We start from the raw sequence: 27,879 nt of genomic DNA on the forward strand, positions 1-27,879 counted from the left end.
AAATCTCTGCATTTTCTGGTTTTCAGTTTTCCCTGACTCTGACTTGTGCCCTTTACATTTTTAATGCACGAACATTTATGAAGCCTCAGACTATTATTGAGGTTTTTCCCCAATGAAAAATACTGATTAGTACATATAATATATGCAATTGATATTTTTTGTAGCTTCATATATCTCACATGTCTTGCAGTAGCTATCATTTGTTTTAAAAAACGGCATTTATGTAATTCCAGCACTTTAGGAGGCCGAGGCTGGTGAATCACCTGAGGTCAGAACTTTGTGACCAGCCTGACTAACGTGGTGAAACCTCGTCTCTACTAAATACAAAAAAAATTAGCTGGGCATGGTGGCATAGGCCTATAATCCGAGCTACTTGGAAGGCTGAGACAGGTAAATCGCCTGTACCTGTGAAGTGGAGGTTGCAGTGAGCCAAGATCACGCTATTGCACTCCAGCCTGGGCAACAAGAGCAAAACTCCATCTCAAAAAAAAAAGGGGGGCATTAAAAAAAAGAGATAGGCTATAGTGTGCCAAGATTACACCACTGCACACCAGCCTCGTGCAGTGGTGCAATCATGGCACACTATAGTCTTGACCCCTTGGGCTTAAGTGATCCTCCCACCTCAACCTCCTGAGCAGCTGTGACCACAGGTTGATTTTTAAAATTTTTATTTTTTAGACACGAGGTCTCACTGTGTTACCCAGGAAGGTCTCCAACTGCTGACCTCAAGTGATCCTGCCTTACTTGAGGATTACAGGTGTGAGCCACTGCACCCAGCTAAATCTTTCTTTAGTGAAACTGCAGTTTTGTTACTGAGTTTTATAAATTCTCTTAAAGACTTCAATGCCTCAACTCCCCACAATCATTTTAATAGTAGAAATGTGTAGGAAATTATTAAAGTAGATTTTTTTTTTTATCTTTTGACCATCAAAGGAAGAAACTTCTGATGCAAGGAAATTTTATAATTAAACTGTGTTAAAAACAAGTGGAAAACCCCTTTTAAAAAATTGGCCATATGAATTTTTTTTACAAGATTATGTTATTAATCTTCTAAGATTTGAATATGTGCAAATTTTAACCAATGAGAAAACATAAAAATTGCAGCCAGGCATGGTAACTCAGGCCTGTAATCCTAGCAGTTCGGGGAGACTGAGGTGGAAGGATCATTTGAGCTCAGGAGTTTGAGACCAGCCTGGGCAATATAGGGGGATCCCATCTCTACCAAAAAATACCATTAGCTGGACATGGTGTTGCACATCTGTGGTCCCAGCTGTTTGGGAGGAGGAGGTGGGAGGATTACTTGGGCCCAAGAGGTGTGAAGGCTGCAGTGAGTTGTGATCAGGCCACTGTACTCCAGACCCTGTCTCATTCATTTATTTATTCATATTAAATAAATAAATGCATTCTAATGGTGACTTTTTATGATCATATAGATGGTTAATGCATTTGTCAAATTCTGATCTTAGAAAAAAGTGTGATTAAGTTGAATCTTTTTGTTTATTTTATCTTTACCACTCAGGCAGTTTTACAGTTTTTATAACAAGCTGTAAATAATCTTTAGTAAGATGTTTATTAATTGTACCTTAAGGACTTCATCTCTTGAGGAGTCCTTACATTTTAGTAGGAAAAATTTTAAAGACTGACAGGCCTGTTATACCCTGATTTCATCAGTAGAGACTGGAATTTTAAATTCCAGTAGTAGACATTTTTCAGTACCCTTAATATTTGAGCCACGACAATTTTGTTTAATTCTTAGGCCAGACTGATTTAGAACTGATAATTGACAGTATTTTCTACTGACAGTCTTTGGGATCGACTAACTATAATGCTTCAGCATCTTTATGATGTGACTTAAATTAGTTATTTAAAAATTCTCAAATTGGTAATAAAATGGAAATGGGCTGAGATATTAAAAATAATCAGGTATGTTAATTCATGTAAGGAGGTACACCCATTGAAAACTATTCAAGAAGTTCTACTTTTTCACTTCTGTAGTCAATCTATAAAAGTAAACAAGATTATTTAATGTCAAAAGTTGCTACATGTTAATGTGTCTTGTTTTCTTCTCTTTAACCTGGTGGAATCTGAAGAGCATTTCACAGTTTGATTCTATAGGAAACTTATTTTACCCATGCCTATCTTGTGCTTTCTACTGTTCCATTATCTTGTAAAAATGTGACTCTGATGTCTTACAAATATAAACCAATAGAGAAATAAAATTAGCAAGAAGTCTAAGTTGTGGACTCTTTTTAATACGGTTTTTACTGCTTTTCGATACTTACGGTTTGAATTAAACCAGGAACCTTATATGTGATAAGTGAGGCAAGCAAGCGAGGTAAGGACTATGAGAAAGTAGACCATGGAGACTCTGTCTGTGGAGAGTAGCTCAAAATTAACTCCTTTTTATTGTTACATTAGACTCTGAGTTCAATATTGCCAGATAAGAGTTTTCAAGAGAGGCTAGAATTCTCTTTTGCTTTTGTTGTTAAGTTTCTTAATTTTTAAATGTTAAAAACATACTCAAATTTAAAAGACAGCAAATAAAACACATATGAACCAATTTTGACTTCAAGATACCAATTCATGATCTTTGGACTTGATGAACAACTTACCGTCTGTGGAGATTGAGAATTTCAGTAATAAGTATATAAGCATTGACACTTCTAAGGTGACTGAAAATATTAAGTACTTTAATCATATATTCCCTCATCTTGAATTTAGCTATTAATCTTTGATAATCATTTAATGATTGTGTTGATTTAAATTCGGCTGAGTTCCAATTCAAATTATCAAAAATTCCAAACTGAGAGAGAAGGACCTGAATTAGAGCTCATTGCTTTGTATAATGTTTAAATGATCTTTTTGATAAGTGTTTTTTGAATCCAGATTTTTTATATTTGTTATAAAATATCCAAGACTTGACCAGGCACAGTGACTCACACCTGTAATCCCAGCATTTTAAGGAGCCAAGGTAGGAGGATCACTTGAGCTCAGGAGTTTGAGACCAGCCTGGGCAAGATGGTGAAACCCTGTCTCTACAAAACATACAAAAATTATCTGGACGTGGTAGTGTGTGTCTATTGTTTCAGCTACTTGGGGTCTGAGGCATGAGGATTGCTTGAACTTGGAAGCTTGAGGCTGCAGTGAACCATATTGTGTCATTGCACTCCAGCCTGGGTGACAAAGGGAGACACTGTCTCAAAGAAAAAAAAAAAGAATTTAAAAAAAAATGGGTCTTAAAGATAGATTAACCATTGGTAGCCAATTAGAAGACATTTGTCTAAAATTTCCTCTTTATGAAACAGAGCTTTACCCTTTGAGACAGTTAGAAGGATTTGAAAGAAATTGAAAAGTAAATAACATATGTGACTTTAAAAAATACTATACCCTTTGAAACTGATGAAAACCAAAGTTGAAATCCAGATCAATTCTCATATGACAATATTGTTTCCCTTTTTTCATAGTGGCTCATCTTAATGTATGGTTACTGCTGATAACCAGATACTAAAGTATTTGTGCTTTGAGTCCAAATCGACATTTTACTTTATTAACTTTTAATGTTCTTCTTGACTATCATTCATTTCTCAAAATTGGGTTTTCATAGATGACAGCACTTTCCAGAGCATTTTCTTGACAAAGGAAAATAACCAGTGTTTTGAGAATTACTAATCAAAGTAGAAATGTGAACTGAATTTTTATCTTATAGTTATAGTTACCAATATGGAGGAATGGACTTGAAGAACCTTTTTTTTTTTTTTTCCCCCACTGTTTTTCAAGACGGGTTCCCATCATGTTGCCCAGGCTGTTCTCAAACTCTTGAGCTCAAACGATCATCCCATCTTGGCCTCCAAAGTGCTGGGATTAGACGTGAGCCACTGTGCCCGGTCCTTGAAGAATTCTTTTTTTTTTTTTTTTTTTTTGAGACGGAGTTTCGCTCTTTTTACCCAGGCTGGAGTGCAATGGCGCGATCTTGGCTCACTGCAACCTCCGCCTCCTGGGTTCAGGCAATTCTCCTGCCTCAGCCTCCTGAGTAGCTGGGATTACAGGCACGCGCCACCATGCCCAGCTAATTTTTTTGTATTTTTAGTAGAGACGGGGTTTCACCATGTTGACCAGGATGGTCTCGATCTCTCGACCTCGTGATCCACCCGCCTCGGCCTCCCAAAGTGCTGGGATTACAGGCTTGAGCCACCGCACCCGGCGAAGAATTCTTTCTTACAAATCATGAGTTGGCTGCTTTTAAGGAGGATGGCGATTTGCACTGTAAGATAAATTTAGACATACATAGCTACACATCTTGGGGTGATACACATGTACTTTCATTATCAGGGCTAGACAAATTTGGCTTCAGTGCTTTTTCTTCCCTTTCTATATCAGAATTAACTCCTTTTGTGTCATCTCTGTAACAGAATATATAAAATAATATTCACAGGAATATTTCTTATTAATACAGTGAAATATGGGTATCTAAAACTATTTTAACATATTACCTCTCTTAGGGATTTTTGCCATCAGTAGAAAAAGGTAAAGGAATACATTTCTATCAGTAGACCTTAAACATTACTGATGAAATGACTTTGTGTTTGATTTTTAAACAATAAAGCTGTATTTTCTCAGCTAATTTTAAATTAAGCATTGCCCTGATGTTATGTTTTAGTGATGAACTCAAGATACATCCTAGTAATCAAGTATTTTTATAAAGAATGTTGTATATTAATATCAATCACCTATGTGTAATGATAAGTAATCTTTATTGAGCATTTACTGTGTGCTAGGGACTATTTTACATCTTTTACATAAGTTGTTTATATGCTTACAGTAATCTGTGAAGCAGAAACTATTACTCCCATTTTGCAAATAAGGAAAATGAAGGCACAGAATGCAGTGCTAGTGACAGAGCCCCAGTGTTCAGACCCCAGGTGGTTTGGTTCAAGATTTCAAATTCTTAGCCGCAGTGCTATATTCCCTTTGCATAGAAGTACCCAACAGTGATGTGTGATGTGTGTGTGTGTGTGTTCATTGTGTGTGCGTGTGTGTGTGTGTGTGTGTGTGTGTGTGTAGGGAGACAGTGTATATATACACATATTAATATATATACAACCTAATTATGTATGTGTGTGTATAGTCTATTGTATTTATTCTATATATGTTTCCATGATGTATATGAATGAATGTGGTCAGAAGTAGAGTCTGTGTAGTGATATCCATTTGAAATCTGAGTCATCTGTTATCTGACAGCCCCAGATTCCTGGGTAGTTTGATGTTATGTTGACAAAATATCTTAAGTATTTAACTAGAGTATTAAATTATATGTGATTAGATATGTAGAAATAGAGAAAAAAAATTCGCCAAGAGATAAATTTAGACATACATAGCTACACATCCTATTCATTCTTTTTTCCTTTTAAATAAAGCCTGAACTGAGGCTAGAAGGAAGTCATGGTATCAGTATAATTTTCACTGATGCATTTTCAGATGCCCTAAAAATTATTCACTCTTATGGCAAGTTTTTTGAATATCTGAATTATTTCTCTTGCTATATTTGCCCTAATTGAATAAGCAGTGTTAACCTTGGCTCAGAACTTTTGTTTTTAGGGGAAGAAGAAGATTATCTTTGAAAATAGAAGTTTTGCAGTATAAATAGGGGAGAAAAACAGTGTATTTGTTACATCTAGCCTATAAATCCTGATTTTATCTTTAAGCTTGACACTTAATAATGTGCTTTAAATATGTGTATATATAACCATTATTGGTTTATATAGAGAGATGCTTTAATATCCCCACAAAGAATTGGGGATAATAAATGACCACATTATAGAGAACAAAGCCAAATATCCAGCACTGACTTGTTTTGAGGTAAAAAGACACTTGTTTGAATTATGATTTTTCTGTTTGTACTTGCTCCTGGGCTTTCACTAAATACAGTTTTGTTTACTTTGTTTTGTTCATAACATAATGTAATAAATAAAGTTATACCCGTTATCTTGTGAACATAAAAAACAGCCAGTTTTTTATTTCTAATATATTGATAAGTTCTATGTAAGGGACATTGACACTTTGTTTCTACCTTCTTACAGTATATCAGCTACAACAGGAAGCCCCTCATCCTCGAAGAATTACCTGTACTTGCGAGGTGGGTGTAATTAAACGGTAACCAAAAAATGCCTTTCAACAGTCTGTTTCCCAAACTTTCACCTTCTTCAGTGGCTTGGTTTCTTTTGAGATTAACCACTTAGCACTATTGGTATCATAAAATTGTAACTTGAATATATTTTTCTTAATATCCTTCTCATTTGATTTAACAGCCACTTTTTAGTGGACTGTTTGGAACACAGTATAAAATATGACCATATAATTTTAAGGGATGTTCGTATTTTTTTCAGTTAATCTGTACATTGTTTTTTCATTGTTTAATGTTCTTTTTTTAAAATAAACTTTGAAACCAACACTGTAGGATTATTTAATTCTTTTTTACATTGGAAGAAATATTTTAATTATGATTTTGAAATGAACAAAATATGTGGATAGTTCATCAAAAAAAGATATGATGTCTGACAATGTATATCAAGATGTTCAAATTTCATTGATAATAAGAGAATTGCCAATTAAAATAGAGCTCATTTTTACTTTGCAGATTGGCAAAAGTTAAAAGCTCAGAATATACTTAATTGGCAAGCCTGTGGAGAAACAGGCACCCTTATACATTGCAGATTGGAATGTGACATAGTATAACTTTATGAGAATTTTGTAGTATCTATCAAAATTATACCCGCACTTACCCTTTGACTTACCAGTCTAAATTCTGGGAATTTATCCTGATGAATTACCTGTACAAATGTAGATTAACATATCCCCAAGGTTTTTCATTGTAGGATTGTTAGTAATAGCGGGAAAAAACCTAAATGTCTGTTCAGAGGAGACTGACAGAATAGAATAGAATATTAAAAAGAATAAGGAAGATTTTTATGTGCCGGTATGGAAAGATTTCCAAATATAAAATGTATGTACATATAGAAAGTATGGTCCCTTTTTCATAAGAAAGAATAGAATATAAAAAATATATAGTCTGGCCAGGTACTGCAGCTCATGCCAGTAATCTCAATCCTTAGCTAGACACAGGTGAGAAGACAACTTGATCCCAGGAGTTCAAGACCAGCCCAGGCAACATAGTGAGACCTTGTTGTCCACAAAAAGGAAAAGTATATTTATGTATATATAGTTTAGTTTTGCGAAAAAGAAGTGCAGAGGCCAGTAAAATAATTATCATAAGGAGTGGATGAAGACACCGTGGAGGAGATAGAGATGGGAGTGAGATTTTGCTAAGTCTGATTTTATAGTGTGACTTTTGAAGTATGTAAATTGGTCATGTATTGAAACAAAAAAGGTAAAGAAAAATGATTGTTAAAAAACAAACCCTAAAATTGAATACAAATAAGAACAAATGAACCTTACAAATTCGCAACATAATCACCAAAAAAATTAACCTAAGTAGCTTTTATTTATTTATTTATTTATTTATTTATTTATTTATTTATTTGAGACAGAGTCTTGCTCTGTCACCCAGGCTAGAGTGCAGTGATGTGATCTTGGCTCACGGCATCCTCAACCTCCTGAGCTCAAGCAATACTCCTACATCTGCCTCCCAAGTAGCCAGAACTACAGGCATGTGCCACCATGTCTGGCTAATTTTTGCATGTTTTTGTAGAGATGGGGTTTTGCCATGTTGCCCAAGCTGGTCTCAGACTCCTAAACTCAAGGGATCCACCCACTACAGTGTTGGGATTACAGGTGTGAGCCAGGGCACCCGGCCTTTGAAGTTGCTTTTTAAAAAATATTTTAAATTGAACATAATTGTACATATTTATGTAGTAAAGAGTGATATTTTGATACATTTATACACTGTGTAATGATTAATTCAGGGTAATTAGTATATCCATTACCTCAAATATTTATAATTTCTTTGTGTTGAGGACATTCACAATTCTCTCTTCTAGCTAATTGAAAATACGCAATAAATTACTTGTAACTCTTATCTTGGATAATTTTATATCTATTAACCAACCTCTCCCTATCCTTTCCTTTCCTCTACCCTTCCCAGCCTCTAGATACCACTGTCTTGATCATCTTCTGTGAGATAATTTATTGAACTTCCACATAGGAATGAGAATGTGCGTTATTAACCTTTCTGGGCCTTTCTTATTTCATTTAACATAATGCCTTTCAGGTTCCTCCACGTTGCTGCAAGTGACAGGATTTTATTCTTTTTAATGGCTGAATGGTATTCCTTTGTGTAAATATACCACATTTTCTTTATCCATTTATCTGTTGATTCTGTATCTTGGCTATTGTGAAATATGCTGCAATAAACATGAGAACACAGACCCCTCTTTGACATACTGTTTCCTTTCCTTTGGTTATAACCCCAGTAATGAGATTGGTAGATCATACAGTAGTTCTGTTTTGTTCTGTTTTTAGTTTTTTAGTGGAACCTCTGTATCATTTTCCATAATGGCTATATTAATTTGCATTCCCACTATCAGTGTATGAATTCTCTTTTCTCTGCATCTTTGCATTTGTTTTGTCTTTTTGATAGTAGCTATACTAACTGGGGTGACAAAATAAATTATTGTGGTTTTGATTTGCTTTTCCTTAATTTTAGTGTTAGTGAGCATTTCTCTATATACTTCTTGGCTTAAGTAGCTTTTTTTTTTTTTTTTTTTGAGACAGAGTTTTACTCTGTTGCCAGGTGCCAAGCTGGGGTGCAGTGGCGCGATCTCGGCTCACTGCAACCTCCACCTCCCAGGTTCAAGGAATTCTCCTGCCTCAGCCTCCCAAGTAGCTAGGACTCCAGGCATGCGCCACCATGCCCAGCTAATTTTTGTATTTTAGTAGAGACAGGGTTTCACCATGTTGGCCAGGATGGTCACAATCTCTTGACCTTGTGATCTGCCCACCTTGGCTTCCCAAAGTGCTGGGATTACAGATGTGAACCACCGCACCCGGCCTATTATTCTGACTATACAAACTTATAGGAAAATATTCTAAGGATGAAAAAATGCAAAAGGCAGAGGTGAGAAGACAGCTTGACCCAGGAGTTCAAAACCCACCTGGCAATATGGTGAGACCCTGTTCTCACAAAAAAGAAAAGAAAATAGTTTATTTTTGCAAAAGAGAAGCACAGGAAGAATGAAACCAGAGACCAGTAAAACAATTATTATAAGGAGTAGATGATGAAATCTTCAATATATGAATATTTACATAGTTCAAAAGTCACAACTGTATAAAAACAGACTTAGAGAAGTCTCACTCCCATCCTTAACTACATTGTGTAGTAATCTTGAAGTTATTTTGTTCATAATATAGGATAGAGCAAAGAAGTAGTTTTGCTGGATTAGGGGGAACCAGGATTCTTAGGAGATATTAATATGGAATGGGACAAAATAAGAAAGTATGCTGTGGTGAATTGGTGTCATTAATATTAATCATAGATTAAAACAATGTTTTTGTCTATCTCAGTCCAAGGAAAGGGCCTAGAAGCCCCAGTAAGAATGAATGTATCCAGGGACTAGATTTTGGTTTCCAAATATGGTTTCCTACCAAAAGGAACCAGTGTTTCTTAGAGAAGTTCCTGATTTCTTAATGTGGAGCAAAGAGGTCCTGAAACATCTTGTGTCAGAAAGCAAGAACGTAGTCGAAAACTGATGGGGACATGTCAAAAAGGCACAGGAGCCTATTTGAAAGGTTCTCACAGTCAAAACTTGGAACAATTTGAACATCTAAAAGAATAATGATAGGTGTGGATTATAACACATTAAGTGAAAGAGAATTTAAGTCCATAATTATACTTTAAAATTTTTTTTAACTCACTTTATTACAAAGAGAAAAAGGGGAAATTTAAAGAAGTTCTTTACAGAAAAATGACACTTAAAATGTAGAAAGAATATAAAATTGCAAAGTCACTAATTTGCACTAATAATTGACTCCAGGCAAGGATCATCAATCATTGGATATTAAAACCATTGGGTGAAAGGCTGTAGGTGAACGGAATATTTACATGGTCTCAAAGTATGACACCACCCATTATTTGTTCATTGCAAAGAGAAAAATATACCTTTGTAGTGGAGAGGTCTGGTGGTCAAACTTACCATTACCTGTAATGGGACAAACTGACATGTGTCTCCTGAAGTGATACAGTGAAACACACAGTATCACCTGTATAATATTTTTGCCAAAACTGTTTAACTTAAAAAAACAGTGGTGGGACCATATTCAAGGACCTTGATTGAGTCCTCAACTTACACATACATTTTAAAGCTATAAATTTTGGGTACAATTGGATGAATTTGAATATGGACTATATTAGGTAATATGGAATCATAATAACTTTCTTACATAATACATTATTGAAAAATAATTACTTCTCCATTGATAAAAAATGTTGAAATGGATTTTGACATTGTGACATCTGGTTTAAAACACAATATAGCTTTGAAAGTATAGAGTTACTTACAAAGAAAACCAATTTACAAAATTAGGCAGGAGTTTCATGGGATTGTCTTTTGAATGGCCAGTTGCAGTTTAGATGTATGTATATTTCCAGTCTGTATATATGTAAGCATAGAATAAGTATGAGGTGCTTGATTATTGCATTTTATTGCTATGCTGTGATGAAGGATGATTAAATAATTTGCATGTACTGGGAATTTTTAAAAAAATCATGTCTAATAAAATGTTTCTTTTTGTTTCAGTTCTGTTGACATAACTTTTTAACCATTTAACAAAAGTGAGAAATTGGCAGTACTTTGGAAAGTCCCGAAGTATTTATTAGTAAGACTGTTAAGACTATTATCTTTATTAAAAAATAGGTATTTTATTCCTTCCTTAAAATAATTTGAGACCACACAAATGAAGATGAAGTAAAAAGAATAAAGAAAAGTTGAGGGAATAAAAGCAACAAAATGCCAGTAGATTGCATTGCTGATTGAGGATCAGTGTAATTGCATGAAAAGTGTTTCACAGTTATAAAGTATTTAACTCTGAAGGCCAATATAATCCAGTTTTTTCCTTAATTAAATTGTTTGTAGAAAAAATCATTTCACATGACATTAAGATACGACAAATCAGTGTAACTCACTTTCGAAGGGCTAAGCTGATGTGGTCCAAGTATATAGCTTTCTGGTGATTCACCTTGATGCAAAGACACAAGGTTAGAATAAGATACTGGAGGAACAGTTGGATGTTAGAGTCTCTGAAAATAATTTCTTTTTATTTACCTTTGCTCTGTGATTGATTGAATACTGCCGTCCCCTAAGGAACTAGACCATTTGTATTCTCTCCTTTGGTTAAAGGCAGACGTGAAAGCAATGAAAAACCAGAAAAGCAAATTGTGCAATTGACATTTTCCTACTTAAATTGAGGAATGTAGTCATCATTTTCACTTTGCAATATTAGAAATATTTGTTGCATTAACTTTTCACAATGTTTTTGAAATATTAGTTTCACAAAATACAAATTTTTGTAAATATATAGAATATGAATTATTTATATTTAAAAATATTTTTTCATCAAAAAATAGCAATCATGTTCTGATGACTAAGTTGGTGGACAAGGAGTGCTGTTCAGAATGAAAGGATTTACTGTGACTGGCTGTCCTTATCATTGTAACTATCCTTACATATTATTCACAGCTTATAGTCTGTTACTTACTCATAGCTTATAGTCAGTTCCTTAAATTTGACTGTTTAATAAGAATTAAATATGTGTGCATACAATAAATGTCTTTACTTTGGAAATTAGTGATGATAATTTGTTTTTATATTTTACCATTCTCTAAGTTGCTCAATGTCTTTCTGTTTTTCCCAGGTGATAATTAAAGGGCAGTTACTAAATAGGCATAAATGGTCTTCCTTTAAAAAGTGAAATTCATGCATAATATTATTATAATGATTTGGTTTATAAATACGGATATGGAAAGTATTTATAAGCCACTGATGTTGTAATGGTTTGCTTATTCTATTAAGTATCTGTATTACAATTAAGTAACTTGAATAACCATTAGAAATGAAAAGTAAAGGATTAAGTAGTGGGATGGAGCATATTTAAAAATATTTTTTGGAGGAAGAAAGTTTCAGTTAGTTTTGATGAAATGATTAGTGATTGGTTTGGAAGAACTAAGGTTATTGAGAATGATGAGCTGTAAGGATAAAGATGTACTAAAGTACCATTTGATGTTCACCCTTAAGTGTTTAACTGTAAGCCCAGTGTGGTGGTGTGCGCCTATAATTCCACTGGGGAGGTTGAGGCGGGGGGATCACTTGAGCCTCGGAGTTCTTGAGTCTGGCTCTTAAAAAAATTTCTTTTAACTAAGGAATTAGATTTGGGTCACTATGTTAGTCCGTTTTGCACTGTTATAAAGGAATACCTGATGCTGGACAATGTATTTTTTTTTTTTTTTTTGAGGCGGAGTTTCGCTCTTGTTACCCAGGCTGGAGTGCAATGGCGCGATCTCGGCTCACCGCAACGTCCGCCTCCTGGGTTCAGGCAACTCTCCTGCCTCAGCCTCCTGAGTAGCTGGGATTACAGGCACACGCCACCATGCCCAGCTAATTTTTTGTATTTTTAGTAGAGACGGGGTTTCACCTTGTTGACCAGGATGGTCTCGATCTCTCGACCTCGTGATCCACCCGCCTCGGCCTCCCAAAGTGCTGGGATTACAGGCTTGAGCCACCGCGCCCGGCCGTATTTTTGAAAGAGTTTTATTTGGGCCTGTGGTTCTGCAGACTACAAGAAGAAGCATAGTGCCAGCATCTACTGCTCAGGCCTCAGGAAGCTCACAGTCACGGTGGAAAGCAGAGGAGGAGCCGGCATATCACATGGCAACTGAGGGAGCAAGAGATATTAATAGGATGAGGTGCCAGGCTTTTTAGCAGTCAGATTTCATGGTAACTAAGAGAGTAAGAAGTCACTCATTACCCTGGGAATGGCACCAAGGCATTCTTAAAGGATCTGCCCCCATGACCCAAACACCTCCCACTACGCCGGCCTCCAACATTGGGGTTCACATTTCAACATGAGATTTGGAGGGAACAAACACCGAAACCACATCAGACACTGTTATGTTGTTTCTCCACTGAAATGTTGAGAGAAAAAGAGAAAAGTTAATACAATTGATAAGTTGATAGTTTTTTTAAAGTAATGATTATTATTTATGGGTGCTAATTATATATTTTTAAACAGATCCAATGATTTTGTCTTTCAAAATTTTGCTTACTTACAGTGATAGGAAAGGGAGAACTAGCTCTATTTGTTTGCATGTGCACATTTCCATTCTATTTTCTTCTAATGATAGTATTGCATCACAGATTACAAATCCAGTAACTATGCCAGGCTCAAAGGGAACATACATTTAGTGTCTAGCCATGTGTGTGTGACCTTTCTTTTGTGATGAATTCTGTATTCTGCTCTTAGGCGAATTTCGGTTAGCGTTTTGAAACCAAATGTATAGTACCTAATTTCAAAACCTGAATTATCAACCATTAAAACAATCGTAAACTATTAGGGGCAGAACTCTAAAATGCAAAATATCTAGCAATAAGAAATAATTTGACAGAAAATCAAATTTTAACTAATACTTTTTCCTAATTCCAGAAAATCTTGCCAGTTGTTATTGTAGACACTAAAATATGAATGATAGGTTATTGCTAAGCTCAATTTTGAAATTCAGGTATAAATAATCCTTCTTATAGGAGAAGATGACCAGGTCACAAGTAATTATTTTAGGCATACTTTAAAAACCAAGCACAGGCCGAGCGCAGTGGCTCACGCCAGTAATCCCAGCACTTTGGGAGGCAGAGGCGGGTGGATCACGAGGTCAAGAGATCGAGACCATCCTGGTCAACATAGTGAAACCCCGTCTCTACTAAAAATATAAAAAATTAGCTGGGCATGGTGGTGCGTGCCTGTAATCCCAGCTACTCAGGAGGCTGAGGCAGGAGAATTGCCTGAACCCAGGAGGCGGAGGTTGCGGCGAGCCAAGATTGCTCCATTGCACTCCAGCCTGGGTAACAAGAGCCAAACTCCGTTTAAAAAAAAAAAAAAAACCAAGCACATACTTAAAAACTTGAAAATTATTCATAATAATGTTGTTATATGATACAGTTATATCTTATGGGAGAGTTAATTCTGAAGTTAGCACGTAAAGTGAAAGTCTTATGTGGTCAGAATTACCCCTGGAAATTCCTTATCACCCATAAAGTAATAATACATATTTTTGTGTACCACTCATAAAGTTACGGTACATATTTTTGTGTATACCTATAATGACAGAGTATATAGGTATGCATAAATATTCAGTGAAATACAGTATATAATAAATATAAAATATATACTGTCATTTTCAGTTGTGTAAGTATGATTTTGTTAGTTTGTCTTAAGCACCTGGTTGAATTCAAGTAAATGTGTATGTGTGTGTGTGTGTGTGTGTGTGTGTGCGCGCGCACATGCACGTGCATGCATGTGCATGTCTGTATAGAGAGAGTAACAGACCAGACACAGGTATACATTACATAGATATAAGCTGTATCTATTTTTTACATAGGTATAAAATCTATCTGTCTAATGCAGATATCTAATGAGAGAAGCTCTGTATCTTTTGTTTGCTGATATTAATACAGTGTGTTTGGCATTTGACCATTATTAAACTTGGACCTTCAAAGTGGACATGCTTTTTTCCCCCTGCTATCCACACAGTGGGAAATGTAGTGATGATTTTTTAAAAACGCATAAAACCGAATTTCCATTCCCTGTGACACATTTTTCAAGTTAGTGCTACAGGGAGCTGTATAGCAGTTTTGAGTTCAGGTGCAGATTATGGTAACAATGAGGTTGTCTTCCTCCAGGCTAAATGGTTAAAGTAGACTGAGGCTGGACAAAATGTACTGAAATGCAAGTCAGTGCTATTAGTGTAATGAGAAACTTAGATAAAATTACACAATTTACACTGCATTCTAATTAGAATATCAATTAGAGGAATACTGGGTATGTATTTTGGTAGCACATGTTTTATTTTTATTTACTTTTAATAAATTTTTTTTAAATAGAGAGTCTTGCTCTGTTGCCTGGGCTGCAGTGCAGGGGTCCAATTTTAGCTCACTGCAGCCTTGAGCTGCCAGCCTCAAGTGATCCTTCTACCTCAGCCTCCTGAGCAGGTGGGACTGCAGGTGTGCACCACCATGCCTGGCTATTTTTTTGTTTTGTTTTCTTGTAGAGACAAGGTCTTAATATGTTCCCCAGGCTTGTCTTGAACTCCTGGGCTCAAGCAGTCCTCCTGCCTCAGCCTCCCGAAAGTGCTGGGATTATAGGCGTGAGACACCACACCAGGCCAACACATTTTAAAAATGCTTTTCTTCCGACCTTCCTATAGAAGTAGAAATTGACTGTAATCATTTTACTCACCTGTCTCCCCCAAGCAGATTATATTCAGCATTTAGATACGCTGACTGGTGTGTAATATAGATTGTTAAATGCTTGTAGAGTGAAATGAATGAATGAAACATCTTTCTTTAACTTATGTGCTTATAATATGGCTTACAAAATGTGTGCATTAATGCCTATATATCTTAGAGATGCTCTGGTTCTTTCTGTCACATATGTGCACTTATTCGTTCAACTAGCATTCTTGGAGGGTCTAACCATCTGCCAGGCCCTAAGGTTTCAAGTCAAGTAAAGCAAGATCCCTCTCCTGAAGGAGCTTCCAGTCTAGGTGGGGAATGGAGCAGTAGCTCAACCCTTACTTAGAGCAGAGTTGGTGGTACTTACCTTGATAAAAATGTATGCAGCTCCTGTGGCCAAGTGCACAGTATTTGTGGGAGAGTGGTGAAGGATAAGTCCAGAGAGCTAAGCAGTAATAAAGGGTTCTATGTCCTAAGCTTACAGTTTAGACTGTAGAAGTGAAAGTATTTTAAACAGAGGAAAAACATGATTGGTTAGGCTTAGAAAGAACATCTGGCTCCAGGGAAGAAGATGGACATTTTAGAGGCAGAAAGACTGGTTTAGGAGGCTATTACAATAGTCCCAGTGGTAAGTGAAAAGAACTTAGATGACACTGGTTCTGAGAAGAGCCAAGAGGGATTAGGAAAGGGGAATATTTAAAGCTGTAGAATTCTCCGGGCTTGGTGACAAGATGGTCGTGGGTTGCATGAGAGGGAATCTAGTAGATTTTCAGCAACCAGTCAAGTCTCCTGATCTTCTCTCATGTCATGTTTGCTTGGCAAAACTGCAACCCTGTTGTTATCTCTGCCTATTCTATACATTCTGCCAAGTAACAGTATGGCCAGAGGAAAATGAAATATTTTGGAATTTCTGAACTTCAAGTTGGTACTTAATGCTCCCTGTATTACCTTTATTCATGTCACTCCCTTGTCTCTTCTGAAACCTCCGTGCCACAGACAGGTACCTGTTCATGGCCTGTTAGGAACTGGACTGCACAGCAGGAGGTGAGCAGCAGACAAGTGAGCAAGTGAATCTTCATCTGTGTTTATAGCCACTCCCCATGGCTCACATTACTGCCTGAGCTCTGCCTCCTGTCAGATCAGTAGTGGCATTAAATTCTCATAGGAGTGCAACCCTATTGTGAACTGCCCATGTGAGGGATCTAGGTTGTGCACTTCTTATGAGAATCTAATGCCTGATGATCTGTCACTGTCTCCCATCACCTCCAGATGGGACTGTTTAGTTGCAGGAAAACAAGCTCCGGGCTCCCACTCATTCTACCTTATGGTGAGTTGTAGAATTATTTCATTACAATGTTATTATTACAATGTAATAATAACAGAAATAAAGTATACAATAAATGTAATGTATGTGAGTCGTCCCAAAACCATCCCCTCACCCTCAACCCTGGTCTGTAGAAAAATTGTCTTCCACAAAACTTGTCCCTGGTGCCAAAAAGGTTGGGTACCACTGCTCTGATGCCTCACTTCTCTAATTTTCAACTCATAATTTTGTATCCTACTTTACTCCTGATTGAAGCCATCAGAAGGGAATTTCCACAAACTTTCACCATCACATCCACCCAGCCATCAGCGTCTGTGTCTACGTGTTCTGCATTCTTGCTGTCAGCATAGATGATAGCCAGCTCTTCACTACACTAAACCTCATTTCCCCTCATCTGCTTAAGGCAGAGGAAATGAGAAAAGTTCTCTTGACCCTACTTTCTCCATTTGCCTTGCTCAATTTCTTTGCTTTCTTTTGTAGAAAATATTTCAAAGTGTTGTCTGTAGTTGCTGTCTGCAATTAGAAACTTTACCTACTACCACTCCAAGCAGAAGTGCTTTGGGCAAGGTCAGTACTGACTTCGACATACATATAAATCTAGTAGTTAGTTTTTCTCTCATCAACCCATTAGGAGCATCTGATACAAGTGATGATTTTCTTCTTAATACATTTTTCTCACTTTGTTTCCAGGGCACTACATTATTTTGTTGTTGTTGTTTTTTTCCTCTTGCTCCCACAGTCTCTTTCACTGGTGCTTCTTCAACCTGATTGCTTGATTTTGGGGTGCCCCCAAATCCTCTCCTCTTACCTATCTATGTTTACTTTATTATGATCTTACCAGTTTCAGGTTTTAATGTAACTTACATTTCCTTGTATATCCAGTTCTTTCTCCCAAACTCATATATATATATATATATATATATATATATATATATATATCTCCAGTTTCCTACTCTACCTCCCCTCACATATGTCTAATAGACATCTCAAACATAAATAGCATGTTCAAAACAGAACTGAGCTTCACCTGTTACTGAAGCCTTCCAGATCTCAACTGATGGCAGTGACTTAATTCCATTTGCCCAGATCAAAATCAGGAAATTATATTGGGTCTGTCTTCAGAATATGTCCAGAATCCAGTCTGTTCTCACATTGCTATAAAGAAATGCCTGAGACTGGGTAATATGTAGAGAAAAGTGGTGTTTAATTGCCTCAAAGTTCTATAGGCTGTACAGGAATCATGGCTAGGGAGGCCTCAGGAAACTTTTACCCATGGTGGAAGGCAAAGCCAGATGGCAGGCATCTTCATGTGGCCGTAGCAGGAGGACTACAGAGAGGGGTCAGGCGCCACATACTGTTAAACAACCAGATCTCATGAGAGCTCTATCCCTAGAACAGCACCAAAGAGGGAAGTCCACCCCCATGATCCAAGCATCTTCCACCAGTCCCCACTTCCAACATTGGGGATTTCAAATCGACATAAGATTGGTTGGAGACACAGATCCAAACCATATCACTAACTTTTAATGGTAACCTATTTTTATGGCTGCCAATCAAGGATGAGCTGTGGAAACTGAGATAGCGAAATCCAGTCTTTTTTTCTTTGGAAACCTGACTAGCCTAAATTTTCCCAGCCTCTTTTAGGTACTTGTGTCAATTTGACAGTTTTCCCTAGTGGAACAGATGTTAACTTTAATGCTAGACCCATTAAAATTTTTTGCCAACTTAAATCCTGCTTGCATTCAGATCAAAACATCTCCACAAGGAGATGGCATAGCTACAAGATGTAGGGGATATGGATGTAGGACAGCTGTCTTGCCAACCTGAGTACATGTACAGGAATGTTATATAAATGAGAAAGAAACCTTTGTTGTGTCTAGTTATTACATATTTAGGTTGATTTTTCATAGTACATTATCTTACCTTACCACAGAGTAACCCCTCAGGAGAGTAACTGAACTAACTCTTAGCTGATCTTTCCCCTCATAGTCTATTCCCAGCACAGAGAGATCTTTTTGAAACCACAGTCAGCTCATGCCACTCTTCCACTCAGCACTCTACATTGGCTTTCCCTTTTCACCCACAGTAAAAGCCAGACCTTCACAGTGCCTTATAAGGTCCCCTCTCAACTCATCTCTTACTACTTCCTTGTCCCCCTCCCCTGCCCCTGTTCTGCTTCAGCCCCACCAGTCTTCATGCTCCTCAGATACAGCAGGTGTGCTCCCTTCTCAGCCCTCCCTCTGACTCCTCTTCCTGGAGTGTTCTCTTTGATACACACTTGGCTTATTTGTTCATATCCAGTGAGGCCCATTGTGACCACTATATTAAAAATTACACTTTATCGTCCCCCGCATTCCCAGTCTGTTCCTGTTCTACTTGGTCTTGTCTTCACAACACATTTCACTTTGTTACATACTATATAATTTACTTATTTATTGCTGTTTTCCCGTACTAGAATAGAAGCTCATGTAGGTAGCGATTTTGGCCTGTTTTGTTTATCAGTGTTTCCCAGGTGCCTGAAACAGTGCTTGACACATAGTAGGTGCTTAAGAAAGACTTGCTAATTGAATGGGTGGGAGATACAATGTGCTTGTTTTATAACTAGTCCTTTTTAGAGGAGATATTCTGGTAGGTGAAGCATTAGAGTTTGGCACGGGAGTGGGAGGAAAGCACTCTAAAATAAATGATAGTTTTGCCACTGGTTGCACTATGTGCTCACAGCAGCCTATAGTGCAACTTCAGATTCTAAAAAAAAAAAAAAAGATTCACATGCTCATGTGTCTTGGTGTTGTGATAATCTGTTATTTAACACTTAAAATATGCTTTGCAGATAGAAGCATTTCATATGAATGCTCAGTGATAGCTGTGAATTATTGAAACCAACCATTTATTTAAAAATCATCGTATCACTCAAAGGCTATTTTTCTTGGCATATTTTACTTTTGAAGTTGTCTTTAGTGCTGTCTTTTGCTCCTGTTTAAAATTCAGTTATAGTAAATTTCTATGTTGTGTGTTACCTAAGCATCTGTCTTGAATATTAAGTTGGACTTTCTCATGCTAGCAACAGGGCTTAGTCACCCTTGACACAGTTTCTAATTCTCTACCTTCTGCCAGTTTCTTAATATGGATCCAGATATTTGCCTTATTCAAAGGCAAATATCCTCCCCCACTACCTCCCATACAAGGCATGGGCTGCCTAGATAGATGCTCACTGACCACCGCTGAGTCACAGCATGACTCCACGGAGCTCATGCCTGCTTTCCATAAGCCCACCAGTAACACCCTGGGCCATGATAAAAGGCTTTGATCTCTTCCTTTCTCTCTTGTGATCCCACCTGCTGATTGAGCATGCTTGCTCACTCTGCTGGCATTTTGAGGTGTGAGGTGTGCTGTCCTCTTCTCTGCAATAATCACCAAGTAATACACTGCTTCTGTTACGTCATGTGCTTTGCTTTTTTGTGTTTCCTTTTCTGTGTCTCATCTGACATATCCATACTTGACTCCTGGTCAGGGCTCTCCTAGAAAGTGACTATTTTGGGAGAAATAAATTAGACACAGGTCAGATAAGAGCCACAAATGTATCTGTCAGTGTTTCCTGTGAGAGGAACACCTGGTCATGGGTCAGACACTTAGACATTAGGCCATCGACTGGATAAAAAAGTATCTTGTGAAAGACGTGCTATACACATCCATGAACACTTCAGGGGAAGCGGAGTAATAAAGGTAAAAATGGAGTAATAAAAGTAAAACACTTCTAGGGGAAGTGTTCATGTATGTGTTTAGCATGTCTGTTAGGGCAGGGCATGAATTTATAGCCACTCTTCAGAGAGACTCCAAGACTAAGTTAGAGGAAAACACCATCAGAGTTCATAAACAAGTAGTAAGATATACATTGGAGTCAAAATCTGTAATATCCTAATGTAGACACACGTTTGTAAAACTGAAGTTCGCAATGACAATTCCAAAAGGAACTTCTTTACGGGTTAACTATTACATAAACAGATTGGTAGGTTCCACACTTTAACCACTGCTAGAGGTTACCTGAATCTAAGGTAGGAAAATAGTGAATACAAAGAAGTTTGAATTGTGAAACTTATGTGTTATCCTTTTCCAATGCAGTGAATGGAAAATGATTTTTTGAAAACTGAAAATTTTGAAAATTGAAAATTTGAAAATTGAAAACTGAAAACCAAAAATGAATCTTAACAACCTGAGTGTTTCGCAGAGGTTTTTTACAAGTTTTTTTCTCTTTTTTGAAATAGAGTCTCACTCTGCCATCCAAGCTGGAGTGCAGTGGCGTGATCTCCGCTCACTGTATCCTCCACCTCCCAAGTTCAAGTGATTCTTGTACCTCAGTCTCCCAAGTAGCTGAGACTACAGGCACGTGTCAACGTGCAGGTAATTTTTGTATTTTTAGTAGAGACAGGGTTTCATCGTGTTGGCCAGGCAGGTCTTGAACTTCTGACCTCAAGTGATCTGCCCACCTCGGCCTCCCAAAGGGCTGGGATTACAGGCATCAGCCACCGTGTCTGGCCTTCGCAAGTTATTAAGTAGTATTTACAGATTATCAAAAAAAAAAAAAAAAAAAACTTTGTAAATATTCTTTATTGAATTAGTAAAATTTGACCATAGATAGAGGGCTAACTTATTTGGCATGCTGAAGTTTAATGATTTTCTTTGAGAAAATGGAAAACACAACAGAAAAAAAGCTGCATTTATAGTACTGGTAACTAGAATGTTCTAGCATTGAGTAGGAAGGCAGGTATCCAAAAGTTTATCTTACTATGAATGGAGTAATAAAAGTAAAACAATTTGTATAAGTTTCATAACACATCTGATTCTCATTTTCCTGATGTTTTCCCCTGTAAGTCACTGCCAACACTATGTAGGCCTTTGATAGGTATTCCTCTACTTTGCTGGTTTTTTCTTAAAGATTTTGTAAGTTTAAACTTAATCGACTTGTTGAAGCTTAGCTATTACCCATATTGACATTTTCTTTGGCTTAAAGTGCAATGAGAAAAATAATTTAGAAAACGTAGTGAAAATATGTGTTCAATGGAAAACTACATGGTCTGCATGCAGTGCATTTTTCCAGGTTATCTGATTGTAGTCTTTCTTTGGCTTTGGCCTGTTTTAAACTCTGTAACTTGTAGGTAAGTGGTGGTAATGCATTTATAGACATAAACATTTTGCCTTGTCCAGTGAAGTTTCAGTCATATACCTCTCCCATGCCTACCATTGTGGAAAAACTCATTTTGATCATATTTGCACATTCATTTCAAAATTTCTAATTTATAAATGTGTCTGTTCTTCAGATTCTGTTTTGAACTGGTTATATCATTTACTGATCCCCTCATGGATTAATGATTAGAATTAAATCTTTAATGTGTTTATATCTGTTTGAGTCATGATTTTCCTTTATTGGTGAATTCTCTTTAAACAACAGTTAGATTCCTTATTTTGATTTTTTTCACTTAAATATAACTGTATTTTAATTTGTGAATAATTTATAATAAAAAACTTTTAAAGTTTGTCATTCGGTTTCTAATTCTGATTTAAAATATGATAGCAGTGTATATATATAGAATTACTATGATTTTTTTCGTAAGCCACAAGGCAGTGGCAGTGGCTTCTGTTTCTCTTCCTCCCTGCCTTTCCTCTTTTCTTACTTGAGTATAAGAAATTAAGATAGATCCAAAGCTAGAGTTGAATGTTGACCGACTTACTAGCCTTTAATTCGGAACATACCTCTGTAGATGGCAAATATCAAATGTATTTTATTCTTCCTTTCCCTCTTCTACCCCTCCAGACAACTGAGCCATTTTGAAGTACAATGCAGAGCAAAACCCCCAGTTGAGAATACTTATTTTTTAATGTATAATTTTATATACATATTCTCTAGACTGTTACCTGCAAAAAAGTACTATTTCGTCAGTGTAGTCATACTGTTTCATGTAACTTTGAAGAAGCATTGTATAGACTTCCAGACTAAGTTTAAAATGCTAAATTGCCTGTCTATGTGTATCATTTTTCATAGGGTGAATAAAGGAGATAATGATTCCTTTGACTTCTGACCAGATCACTACCACTGTAGGCAAGAACAACGTTAAACATTTTGGAAATTTTATAAATGTTTTATTGGCATTACCTGTAGAATTTTGGGATGTGTGTGTGTGTGTGTGTGTGTTGATTACTGTCTTGAACTGTAGCCGTGGAAAAGTTTCCTTACTAAAAGAAATAATATAACATTGTTGAGAAGGGAATTAACGTTTATAATACTTCTATTGTTTAGTTCTGCTGTTTTCAAATTTCCTGTGGAGAGCAAAATACTTCTACATTAAAAAAACTTTTATTGTCTTTGTGGAAAATAAGATATAAGAAGTTGCATTTTAATTTGAAAGAATATAGTTTAGTGAATTAGATTAAAATGTTTATGTCTGAAGAAAATAGGCCCAGCCTGGTGGCTAACGCCTGTAATCATAACACTTTGGGAGGCCAAGGCAAGAGGATTGCTTGAGCCCAGGAGTTTGAGACCAGTCTGGGCAACATGGCAAAATCTCATGTAAACCAAAAGTACCTGAGACAGGTCTTAATTAATTTAGAAAGTTTATTTTGGTAGAGTTAAGGACACATGCCCAGGAGGCCCAGGAGGCAGGAGTCTGTGCCTTTCTCCAAAGATGATTGTGAGGGCTTCAGTATTTAAAGGAAAAGGGACAGATATGGGAGAAAGAGGAAGGAATTTTTAAAAGATGTGGGTAGATAAGAGATCAATGGTTGCATTCTTGAGTCTTTGATCAGACTTTCACCAAATACACAATATAGTTGTGAGAGGGTGATAGAGGAATAGTAATGTATGCTTTTGTCTAGCTCAGTGAATCTGCATTTTTCCATCAGAGGAAGCAGTCAGATGTGCATGTGTCTCAGATTGGCACAGGGATGACTTGGCGTTCTGTCCTTTGTCCACTACTTGTGAAGATAAGCTATCAATTTACATTGCCAGGGTGAAATTCAAGAAAATAAAATGGGAAACAGGTTTGCCTGATGCAGCTCTCAGCTTGACTTTACCCTTTGGCTTAGTGATTTTGGGGTCCTGATACTTATTTTTCTTTCACATCCATCTCTACTAAAAATTTAAAAAATAATCAGCTTGGTGTGGTGTCATGTGCCTGTAGTCCCAGCTACTCAGAGGTCTGAGGTAGTATTGCTTGACCCCCCCCCCCAGAGTTCAAGGTTGCAATGAGCTGCAATCACCATTGCACTCCAGCCTGGGTGACAGAGCGAGACCTTGTCTCACAAAAGAAAAAAAGAAAGTAGTTCATTGTTTATAAAACTACACAGCAAATGTTAATTTAATGAATTTCATTTATATTTTAAATGTTGTGAAACGATTGATCTGCTGCTCAGTTATTTATTGAATTTCTATGTTGTACTATGCACTTTTTGCCACATTCAATCATGATAGATTAACTTAAAGGTTTTTTTCTTCGGTAAAATAGTATATAAAATTTATGGAAACCATGCTATTGTTCATGGAAAAACCAAACACTGTAAAATCTTTAAAAATTAATTCTGAGCCAATATGAGTAACTAAGGCCCTGAGAATATTCTCAAGAGGTTGTGAGAAAATGTGCCTGAGGCAGTTGGGTTAGTTCAGTTTTATACATTTTAGGGAGACAGGAATTATGGCTAAAATTGTAAATCTGTACATGGAAGAACATTGGTTCAGCCTAAAGAAGTGAGATATCTTGAAGTGTTATAGGTCATAGGTAGATTCAGATAGTTTTTGATTGGCAGTTGGTTGAAAGAATTAAGTTTTGCTTAAAGACTTGAAGTCAGTAAAAAGAAATGCTTGAGTTATGGTAGAGGGAGTTTTAGAGACCAAGGTTCTTGTCATGTAGATGAAGTCTCTAGGTAGCAGCCTTTGGAGAGAAAAGATAGTAAATGCCTCTTTTAGACCTTAAAGGTGACAACATTCTCATTTAATCAATCCTAGGTCCAGGAAAGACCTGGAAAGGGAAGGCCTGGCTGAATTAATGGAAATATTCTACAGTTGCGAATTCCCCTACAAGGGATGGCTTTGCAGGGCCTTTTCAAAATAGGTCAAAGAAATGTATTTTGGGATAAAATCTTTGTATGTCCTTTAGAATCTGCTATCTGTCACATGATACCATACCAGCGTTGGATTGGAATTTGGTATCTTATTGCCACAAGTCTGTGTTGTCAGCCTTACGATCTCTATTTCAATGTTAATGCTGGTCAGTTGTGCCTAAACACCAAAAAGGAGGAGAGTATGAGGAGGCAGGTCCGACCTCTCTTCTCTCATGACTAGGAATTCAGGTTTTCAGGTTTCTGTGGGGCTCTCCTGGCCAAGAGGGAGTCCATTTAGTTGGTTGAAGACCCTTAGGATTTGTTTTTTGTTTGGTTGGTTGGTTGGTTTATGTGGTAAGGCATTTTATAGGCACCTTTTATTTTCAGTTAGAAATTTTTTTTATTCTCTTCATTTATCATTTTTTCTACTCATTTTATGGTATCATGAAAAAATGTAAACTACTAAATACAGAATATTGGAGAAAACAAAGCATATGATTCGATACAAGTACTCATTTTAAAACATATTTTAGTTACATTGAGTTCAACCAGTTTTAGTCTGTAGTCTCCTATTATTATAAATTTATAAAACTTAGAAACAAGCATATAAATGTTTGTATAAGCATAAAGATGTTTTTCCTGTAGCATGTAACACTTGAAATTCCTCATTTGATGTATTTGAAAGTAAACTAATTTGAGATCATTAATAATCATTTTATATTATGAATTCTTAATTTAATTATCTGATGTTATGTTGTCTCTGAGTTTGAAAGGCTATCCAAATAATCACTTAAGTAATAATACCTTAGATATCAGCAAAACATCTAAATGCTCTTGTAGAGGAAGAAAAACTTCTCTACCCTATTAGATTCAGTAACTAGGATTTTTGGACTATACTGAAAAAAGGCAGATTAACAGGAGAAAAGGTTTATTTCATATGCACATGGAGAGGGGGATCTCACAGAAGTGAAAACACCAAGGAGGCAGTTAAGACTTGGGGCTTATATACCATTTTAACAAAGGGTGATAAAGACAGACAAGAGGCTAGACAAAGAAAAAGGAATTTGGGCTTGGCAGGGTGGTAAGTTGTGTGAAGGAAATATGGGGTAAATAAGGATTATTAGTAAGATTCGTTATACAGATTCAAGTCATCTCAGGGGATAAGAATTGTCTCTGGAGTTGGTTTCCTCTTCCCAGTATGATAGAAGAGTACATCTTTACATATGGAAATTTTCTTTTACAAATGTAAATTTCTTTTACAAAAGGGAAATTTATGCTATGCTTTTAGACAGAAAGGGGAGTACAGAAAGTGCCTATGTTTGATGTTTCTAAATTGCCTTTAGTTTAAAATAATTCATACGCCAATGTAGCATGTTTTAGGGTAGTGTATTCTGATCCCCTTTGCTATCCAGATGAGAGAGAGAAAAAACCTAAACTTAAGTTTTGATTGAGATTTCAATTATAAAAATACAGGAAAGATGAAATTGGTGTGTGAATTTTATTTTGGATATAGTACTTATTGCATATAAAAATACTGGTATTAATTATCAGTGCTTACCTAATTTCTTTTAATTCAAAATTGTTTGTGTAAAGCAAATAATTATTTAGCAATATAAGGCCATAATCAATTGTTTTCTGAAGGTGATTACTTAGGCAATTAATGGAAGCAGATTATGTACTTATTGTAGGACTATTAAATAAATAATCAGTATTTGTCTTAGATTGGGGAATGTAATGGATTGCCACACCATTTGCAGCCACCAGTCTCACTACTCTCACCACTTCTTTGTACTTGTCCAGGATATTCCTTGATAAGTAGAGTATCTTCAAAAACCCTCCTTTAACCTCAGTGTCATAGGCCTTCAGCTACCTGCAAAGATCTCATGGTTTGAAGGAAAGGAGATAATCCCTTCTTAAAATGTTGGAGGACCCCATTCTAATGTGTCTCAAGCTTCAATATTAGGTTACACAAAAGCTAATCTTAATTTGTATTGTTAAAAGTGATATTAGGTATATAATTAATGTATGAATACATTTTTCTTTAAGAGTTATGATATTATGGTCAAGATTAAAGTTCCTTTGATGCCTTTCTCTTAACTCCTTCAGGTCAGTTCTCCACCCACTTTCTTTGAGGTAACAATTTGAATTTGGTATGCATACTTCCAGATCTCTATTTATGCCATAAATACATATTGTGTGTCTATGTGCTTTCACCTACATGGTGTCATTCTGTATTATTATTTCATAATTTATGTTGGTATTTAATAGTTTGTCTTAATGATTTTTCCATGTTCCTCTAATCTACATTATTCCTTCAAACAGCATCTATTATTTATATTATAAATCAGGTTAGTTATTGCCCTATTGGTGTATATTTAAATTATTTCTATTTTTTAATGTATGTATGAGTGAATGAATGAATAAATGAAGGACAGGATCTTACTCTTTCACTCAGGCTTGATCATGGCTCACTGCAGCCTCAACCTCCTGGGCTTAGGTGATCCTCTTGTCTCAGCCTCCTGAGTAGCTAGGACTACAGGCACATGCCACAACCACAAAAATATTTTAAAGGTAATTTGTGGACATGGGGGTTTTGCTGTATTGCCAGGCTAGCCTTAAACTTGTGGCCTCAAGCAGTCCTTCTACCTTGGTCAACCCAAAGTACTGGGATTACAGATATGAGCCACCATGCCTGACTGGCCCATTTAAAAAAATGGCTATGAACAGCGCATATGAGAACATTCTTATTCACATTTTCATGTGTACATGTACATGTACATGTATATCTTCCTCCAGAGTAAATACTGAGCACTTTCACATTTTTAGTTGGAGAGGACACTGCTAAATGGTTCTTTTGAGTAACATTTTATCATATAGTGCTATAGAGAATCAATTCTCTAGGACTTAAACATTGAATTTTCATCTTCATAAGCAAAGGTTTATTCTCAAGCAGTTGCATGACCCCACTCTATAAGCTCTGGACTAAAACTAGAATAGCCATCATCTGTAGCTCTAGGA

At 36.4% G+C, this 27,879-nt stretch overlaps 1 protein-coding gene across 2 annotated transcripts in view; it reads left to right on the forward strand.

The window, feature by feature from the left end:
• The window catches only part of CHN1 (chimerin 1), a 190,486-nt gene that overhangs the window by 50,531 nt on the left and 112,076 nt on the right, over nt 1-27,879 (forward strand). Inside the window, exon 3 of one of the 2 annotated variants that reach the window (XM_039470008.2) lies at nt 6,078-6,133. In XM_039470008.2, coding sequence (XP_039325942.1) covers nt 6,078-6,133 — 56 coding nt within the window. Of the gene's footprint in view, nt 1-6,077; nt 6,134-27,879 lie in introns of those variants that run through there. The other variant, XM_074399444.1, reaches the window with a different exon arrangement.

The sequence above is a fragment of the Saimiri boliviensis genome, chromosome 5, assembly GCF_048565385.1.
Source record: "Saimiri boliviensis isolate mSaiBol1 chromosome 5, mSaiBol1.pri, whole genome shotgun sequence".
Lineage (NCBI taxonomy): Eukaryota > Metazoa > Chordata > Mammalia > Primates > Cebidae > Saimiri > Saimiri boliviensis.